The 8,070-nt window shown below is 45.6% G+C and overlaps 1 protein-coding gene across 1 annotated transcript in view; it reads right to left on the reverse strand.

Annotated features, from left to right (window-relative positions):
- Nucleotides 1–258: 258 nt before the first annotated feature.
- LOC122825847 (protein broad-minded-like) overlaps nt 259–8,070 on the reverse strand; it is a 20,007-nt gene continuing 12,195 nt past the window's right edge. The window contains exons 16-22 of the mRNA XM_044107430.1: nt 5,475–5,541; nt 5,276–5,365; nt 4,373–4,473; nt 4,173–4,314; nt 3,274–3,398; nt 3,085–3,220; nt 259–339 (exon numbers count right to left, since the gene is read on the reverse strand). Coding sequence (XP_043963365.1) covers nt 259–339; nt 3,085–3,220; nt 3,274–3,398; nt 4,173–4,314; nt 4,373–4,473; nt 5,276–5,365; nt 5,475–5,541 — 742 coding nt within the window. The remainder of the gene's footprint in view (nt 340–3,084; nt 3,221–3,273; nt 3,399–4,172; nt 4,315–4,372; nt 4,474–5,275; nt 5,366–5,474; nt 5,542–8,070) is intronic.

The following is an 8,070-nucleotide window of genomic DNA, read 5'->3' on the forward strand; positions in this document are numbered from 1 at the left end:
TGATAGTGCCCAGCAGTTCTCTAGAGATCTGGAAGGCAGCCGCTTGCTGGTCCAGGTTCTTGATGACTTGCTATGGCTGCTTTTGCTCATCCTCCTGGGGGGCATTATGGCACCGGCAGCCATACCAATCCAATGCTGGTGTGCAGTTCACTTTCGCTAGCTTGGAAAAGGTTATTCAGTGCCCCGCCAAGAAGACTCCTGGCACTCAACACAGAACAGCAGAGAATCAACGGAGAACTCTTCTGCTTCCTGGGCATGCTAGTTCCACCTTGCGGTGTTAACGGATAGCGTGTTTTTGAAACCAGGGGCCCGGTACGTATCAGCCTTCCCAGGTTCCGCCTATAGGAACAGCACGTGGGAAAGGTGACTCTGGGACTCAGGAGTCTTAAATGCAGTCCAGTCTTCTATGAGGATTAGCCTCACACACACACCAACTGGCATTCTCTCTTCAATTCTACAGCTCCTCCATTTCTAAATGCAAAAGGAATTTATGTTATTTTCAGGAAATCTTCAGCTTAATGTTCTGCTAAACAGCTTTAACCTCCTAAGACCTGAGCTCTACCATGGAATGTATTATTAAATCCTCTTTGATTTTTGCAATCATTAGCTCCCAATCATCCCAAATATAAAATTATTTTCACATGATGTAGCTGCTCAGAATAATTATGTCCACACATCAGGACATTTATTTTAAATGTAAAAAAGACAACATAGTAACAATTAATCAATGAAATCTAAAACTTTGGTTTCTGTTCACATTAGCATTATTTCTGAGTTAAAAGACAAAATGTTACACAGTAGTTGAGACTGTTTCCACAATGTCGCCCATTGAATATACTGCTAATAGGTATGGTAAAACACAATTTCCTTATAAAGTAAAATCCCTCAAAGTAAATTGCATTGTTGCTGTTCTAAACAGTTAATTTGAGACATTTAATTCAGATACCAAATCTACTTCAACTTAATTTTCCCCTTATAGGATCATGCTTATACTTATTTGTAAATGGTTTTACAACAATTGCAACCTGCCTGTAAGCAGAGCACCTTGCAAACAAAACTGCACTCACATTTTTTCTGATGTTCTTTTACTCTGCACCACATTGCATTCTTCAAGTTTACTGTGTTTTGCATATGGCATTAGCCCTTCCATGGACTGAGACATGGAGCAATACCTTCACTGGGTACTTTTTCCATTGGAGTGAAATCTCTGGTTCTCACTCTGAAAAGTCAGTTGCCATAAAGCTAAGCTAAGACAATTTTTGCTGCTTACATGCAAAAAGGTGCATGATGCTCTTGGTGCCACACAGAGGTCTTTGCAGTACCAATAACAAGCTATTTTTTAAATCCAAATCTGTAATTAGTACCCTCAATTTCCATTTTAGTGGTAGCAACTCATTATAAGCTAAATTGCAACCATCTTGGAGTTGGGTATATACGGACAATACTGGGTTGTGAAATTCATATATTTAAGTTTTTACATCTTTTTGAGGTTTCTTCTGCCTCTCTTGCAATAACAGTAGACATCATCAGTAGTACCAAAAAATCATTTAACCTTGGAAATATTTCAACACTCACTGTAACTTGTGTTGATGCTCTCCCAACCATTTTCATTCATTTATTTGGTAGCTTCATCAAACTAATTACCTACATCCATTTTATTGTAATGAATTTCACAAATCTGGAAGATGTAAAGATCCAATCTCATTAAACCTTTGCTATAGAGGCTAAGATAGATTACCTGTCACCAAGCCTTCCAAAGGCTACCCTAAACATATAGTAAACTATAGAAACACGGCAAAATAATATTTCATTCTCACATTTTTGATGAGAGTAAGAGTAATGGTTGTTTTTATTCAAGTGAGTGTAGTTTTATGAAACCTCTAGTAAATAAGGGTAAATGGGTGTGAACAATCAATGTAATTAAAATTTTTTAAGGAAGGGTACCGCTGGGCAAAACCTAACATTTAGGGTTAAGAACATTTAGGGTTAAGAACATTTAGGGTTAAGAACATTTAGGGTTAAGAACATTTAGGGTTAAGAACATTTAGGGTTAAGAACATTTAGGGTTAAGAACATTTAGGGTTAAGAACATTTAGGGTTAAGAAATTTTAGGGTTAAGAACATTTAGGGTTAAGAACATTTAGGGTTAAGAACATTTAGGGTTAAGAACATTTAGGGTTAAGAACATTTAGGGTTAAGAACATTTAGGGTTAAGAACATTTAGGGTTAAGAACATTTAGGGTTAAGAACATTTAGGGTTAAGAACATTTAGGGTTAAGAACATTTAGGGTTAAGAACATTTAGGGTTAAGAACATTTAGGGTTAAGAACATTTAGGGTTAAGAACATTTAGGGTTAAGAACATTTAGGGTTAAGAACATTTAGGGTTAAGAACATTTAGGGTTAAGAACATTTAGGGTTAAGAACATTTAGGGTTAAGAACATTTAGGGTTAAGAACATTTAGGGTTAAGAACATTTAGGGTTAAGAACATTTAGGGTTAAGAACATTTAGGGTTAAGAACATTTAGGGTTAAGAACATTTAGGGTTAAGAACATTTAGGGTTAAGAACATTTAGGGTTAAGAACATTTAGGGTTAAGAACATTTAGGGTTAAGAACATTTAGGTTGAACATTTAGGTTATTTAGGTTAAGAACATTTAGGTTAAGAACATTTAGGGTTAAGAACATTTAGGTTAAGAACATTTAGGGTTAGGTATTTTAGGGTTAGGGTTAGGGTTAGGGTTAGGTTAGGTTAGGGTTAGGTAGGGTTAGGGGTTAGGCTAGGTTAGGGTTAGGGGTTGGGGGTTAGGTTAGGGTAGGTTAGGTTAGGTAAGGTTAGGTAGGTTAGGGGAGGGTAAGGGTTAGGTTAGTTAGTTAGGGTTAGGTTAGGGTTAGGTTAGGTTAGGTTAGGGGTTAGGGTTAGAAAGGAAGCCAGAAAGGGTTAAGCTAACTCAAAAGTAAAGGAGTGAGGGGCCATAGGGGTTAGGGTGACATTAGGGTCTATTAAAGTTTGGTGGGTGTGTTGACATAGCCATAGACTCATTAGGGGTGCAAGCTTATAACTTTTAGTAAGGACAAGCTCACCAGACTTGTTAGTATAGGAGGTACCAAGTTTGGGTTGTTTATAGCTGCCATAGACACCATTACGACTAGGGTCGGATCGAGGTGGAGTAGGGTTAGGGCGAAGCCCTGAGTGCGGGGGCTAGAGTGGTTTGGTGGACTTGAGAAAGTGAAAATGGACCAAGTTGGTGTTAGGGGTCCAGGGAACCTTACCAGAGTGTGTTTGGAGCATTTGGGGTCTGGACATGGTCCTGGGAGAGGTTAGGGCTCAGGGCACTGAGTGGAGGCGTGAGACTGTCTTGGGAGCGCCAGGGGGGCCCTGAGGCGTAGGTGGTGGACTTGGAAGTCAAAATAAAGTGTTGGTGTTGGGGGTCCATAGGGAACCTAAGTGTGTTTTGGAGCATTTGGGGGTCTGGACATGGTCCTGGGAGAGGTATTTGGTTGGGTCAGTGGGTACTGAGGCGGTGAGGTTAGGTAGGAAGTGAGTGGGGAGTGGGTTGGTGGACTTGGGCCAAGTCATGAAATGGACCAAGGTTGTTGGGGGTCCATATGGGAACCTTACCAGAGTGTGTTTGGAGCATTAGGTCTGGACATGGTCCTGGGAGAGGTATTTTGGTTGGGCTCAGTGAAGCACTGAGGGCGGAGGCAGACTGTTAGGAGCCAGGGCGGGCCCTGAGGCGTGGGAGTGGTTATGACTTGGGCCAAGTTGAAAATGGACCAAGTGTTGGGGGTCCATAGGGAACCTTACCAGAGTGTGTTGGAGCATTTGGGGTCTGGACATGGTCCTGGGAGGTATTTAGGTCAGTAAGCACTGAGTGCGGAGTGAGACTGTTTTAGGAGCGTGGAGTTGAGTGCGGAGGGTTGGTGGACTTGGGCCAAGTCATGAAAATGGACCAAGTGTTGGTGTTGGGGTCCATATGGGAACCTTACCAGAGTGTGTTTTGGAGCATTTGGTCTGGACATGGTCCTGGGAGAGGTATTTTTCGTGCTCAGGAAGCACTGAGGGCGGAGGCGGAGACTGCTAGCGCCAGCTAAGCCCTGAGTGCGTGGGAGGTGTTGGTGGGCCAAGTTGAAAATGGACCAAGTGTTGGGGGTCCATATGGGAACCTTACCAGAGTGTGTTTTGGAGCATTTTGGGCGGTCTGGACATGGTCCTGGGAGAGGTATTTTGGGTGCTCAGGGAAGCACTGAGTGCGGAGGCGTGAGACTGTCTTGGGAGCGCCAGGGCGAAGCCCTGAGGCGGAGGTTGGTGGACTTGGGCAAGTCATGAAATGGACCAAGTGTTGGTGTTGGGGTCCATAGGGAACCTTACCAGAGTGTGTTGGAGCATTTTGGGGTCTGGACATGGTCCTGGGAGAGGTATTTGGCTGTTAGGGCACTGAGGAGGCGTGAGACTGTCTTAGAAGGGAAGCCCTGAGTGCGTGGGAGGGTTAGGGTTAGGTTAGGGGTTAGGTTAGTTAGGGTTAGTTAGTTAGGGTTAGGTTAAGGGTTAGTTAGGGGTTAGGTTAGGGCAAGGGTTAGGTTAGGTTAGGTTAGGTTAGGGTAGGGTTAGGGTTAGGGTTAGGTTAGGTTAGGTAGGTAGGTAGGGTAGGCAGGTTAGTTAGGTTAGGTTAGGTTAGGAGGTAGGGTTAGGGTTAGGGTGGGGGGGTTAGGGCTAGGGAAAAGCCAGGTCAGTGCTAAGCTCAATAACTCAAAAAGTAGGAGTAGGGGCCATATGGGGCCAGAGGGTGACATTAGGGTACAATCTATTAAAGTTTGGGTGTGGTTTCCTTGACATAGCTGCCATAGTTATTCATTGAAAAAAGTGCTAAGCTCTATAACTGGTAAGTGACAGTAGGAGGTATAGGTTAGTACCAAGTTTGGTGGTAGTTTCTATAGCCATAGACTAAGACTTTTTAGGGGTATCGAGGTGGAGTTGTTAGCTCAGGCGAAGCCCTGAGTGCGGGGGAGGGTTATGAGTGGTTTGGTGGACTTAGAAAGTGGTAAAATGGACCAAGTGTTGGTGTTGGGGGTCCATAGGGAACCTTACCAGAGTGTGTTTTGGAGCATTTGGGCGGTCTGGACATGGTCCTGGGAGAGGTATTTGGGTGCTCAGTGGCACTGAGTGGGAGGCGTGAGACTTAGAGCGCCAGGGGTTAGTGCGTGGGAGGGTTGGTGGACTTGGCAAGTCATGAAAATGGACCAAGTGTTGGTGTTGGGGTCCAGGGAACCTTACCAGAGTGTGTTTTGGAGCATTTTGGGCGGTCTGGACATGGTCCTGGGAGAGGGGTTTTTTGGTGCTCAGGGCACTGAGGCGGAGGCGAGACTGGTTTAGAGCGCCAGGGCGAAGCCCTGAGTGGGAGGGTTGGTGGACTTGGGCCAAGTCATGAAAATGGACCAAGTGTTGGTGTTAGGGGTCCATAGGGGAACCTTACCAGAGTGTGTTTTGGAGCATTTTGGGCGGTCTGGACATGGTCCTGGGAGGGGTTAGGGCTCAGGACACTGAGGGCGGAGGCGTGAGACGTTTAGAGCGCCAGGGGGCCCTGAGTGCGTGGGAGGGTTGGTGACTTGGCCAAGTTGAAAATGGACCAAGTGTTGGTGTTGGGGTCCATAGGGAACCTTACCAGAGTGTGTTTGGAGCATTTTGGGCGGTCTGGACATGGTCCTGGGAGAGGTATTAGGTTGCTCAGGGGCACTGAGTGCGGAGGGTGAGGTTAGAGCGCCAGGTAAGCCCTGAGTGCGTAGGGTTGGTGGACTTGGGCCAAGTCATGAAAATGGACCAAGTGTTGGTGTTGGGGTCCATAGGGAACCTTACCAGAGTGTGTTTTGGAGCATTTTAGGTCTGGACATGGTTAGAGGTATTTTGTTGTTAGGGTGAGGGCGGAGGCGTGAGACTGTTGGGGAGGTTAGGGGTGAGTGCGTAGTGTTGGTGACTTGGCCAAGTTGAAAATGGACCAAGTGTTGGTGGTCCATAGGGAACCTTACCAGAGTGTGTTTTGGAGCATTTAGGGTCTGGACATGGTCCTGGGAGAGGTGGGTTAGGGCACTGAGTGGGAGGGTGAGTTGTTGGGAGGTTAAAGTGAGGGTGGGGTTAGGTTGGCAAGTCATGAAAATGGACCAAGTGTTGGTGTTGGGGTCCATATTACCAGAGTGTGTTTTGGAGCATTGGTGGACATGGTTGGGAGAGGTTTTAGGTTAGAAGCACTGAGGGGTTAGGGTTAGGTTAGGGTTAGGGAAGTGAGGGTGGGGTTAGGGTAGGGGTTAGGGTTAGGGTTAGGGGTTAGGGTTAGGGTTAGGTTAGGTTAGAAGAAGAAGGGGTTAGGTTAGGTTAGGTTAGGGTTAGGTTAGGTAGGGTTAGGTTAGGGTTAGGTTAGGGTAGGGTTAGGTTAGTTAGGTTAGGTTAGGGAAGGTTAGGTTAGGGTTAGTTAGGTTAGGCAGGTAGGTTGGGGTTAGGTTAGGCAGGCAGGTTAGGTTGGGGGGGTAGGAAGGTTAGGGTTAGGTTAGGGTAGGTTAGGCTAGGTTAGGTTAGGGTTAGGCAAGGGCAGGTTAGGGTTAGGTTAGGGTTAGGGGTTGGGGTTAGGTTGGGGTTAGGTTGGGGTTAGGGTAGGGTTAGGTTAGGGTAGGTTAGGTTAGGTTAGGTTGTTAGGTTAGGTTAGGGTTAGGTTAGGTTAGGTTAGGGTTAGGCAGGGGTTAGGTTAGGTTAGGTTAGGTAGGGCAGGGTTAGGTTAGGTTAGGTTAGGTTAGGTAGGGTTAGGTTAGGTTAGGTTAGGTAGGTTAGGTTAGGTTAGGTTAGGGGTTAGGGGTTAGGGTTAGGTTAGGTTAGTTAGGTTAGGTTAGGGGTTAGGTTAGGGGTTAGGGTTAGGTTAGGTTAGGGGGTTAGGGTTAGGTTAGGGTTAGGTTAGGGTTAGGGTTAGGTTAGGGGTTAGGGTTAGGTTAGGGTTAGGGTTAGGTTAGTAGGGGTTAGGGGTTAGGTTATAGGGGTTAGGTTAGGGGTTAGGTTAGGTAGGCAGGTTGGGGTTGTTAGGTAGGGCAGGTTAGGGTAGAGGTTGGGGTTGTTAGGGCTAGGCTAGGTTGTTAGGTTAGGTTAGGGGTTAGGGCTAGGTTAGGTTAGGCTAGGTTAGGTTAGGAGGTTAGGGCAGGTTGTGGGGTTAGGCAAAGGGGTTAGGGGTTAGGGTTAGGCTAGGGTTAGGTTAGGTTAGGTTAGGTTAGGGGTTAGGTTAGGGTTAGGTTAGGGGTTAGGTTAGGTTAGGTTAGGGGTTAGGGTTAGGTTAGGGTTAGGTTAGGGTTAGGTTAGGTTAGGGTTAGGGTTAGTTAGGTTAGGGTTAGGGGTTAGGGTTAGGGTTAGGGTTAGGTTAGGTTAGGTTAGGGTTAGGTTAGGGTAAGGGTTAGGTTAGGTTAGGTTAGTTAGGTTAGTTAGGTTAGTTAGGTTAGGTTAGGTTAGGTTAGGTTAGGTTAGGTTAGGTTAGGTTAGGTTAGGTAGGTTAGGTTAGGGTTGGGGTTAGGTTAGGTTAGGTTAGGTTAGGTTAGTTAGGTAGGTTAGGTTAGGTTACAGGTTAGAGGGTTGTTAGGGTTAGGGGCAGTAGAGGTTAGGTTAGGTTAGGTTAGGTTGTAGGTTAGGTTGGCAGGTTGGGTTAGGCAGGTTAGGTTGGTTAGGTAGGTTGGTTGAGGTTAGGCAAGGTTGTGGGTTAGGGGTTAGGGTTAGGTTAGGGTTAGGTTAGGTTAGGTTAGGCAGGTTAGGTTAGGTTAGGTTAGGGTTAGGAGGTTAGGTTAGGTTGGGGTTAGGGGTTAGGTTAGGTTAGGGTTAGGGGTTAGGTTAGGTTAGGTTAGGGTTAGGTTAAGCTAGGGTTAGGTTAGGTTAGGTTAGGTTAGGTTAGGTTAGAGGTTAGGTTAGGTTAGGTTAGGGTTAGGTTAGTTAGGGGTTAGGAAGGTTAGGTTAGGTTAGGGTTAGGTTGGTTAGTTAGGTTAGGTTAGGTTAGGTTAGGTTAGAAGGTTAGGTTAAGTTAGGTTAGGTTGTGTTAGGTTAGTTAGAAG

This window comes from Gambusia affinis, linkage group LG22, assembly GCF_019740435.1.
Source record: "Gambusia affinis linkage group LG22, SWU_Gaff_1.0, whole genome shotgun sequence".
NCBI lineage: Eukaryota > Metazoa > Chordata > Actinopteri > Cyprinodontiformes > Poeciliidae > Gambusia > Gambusia affinis.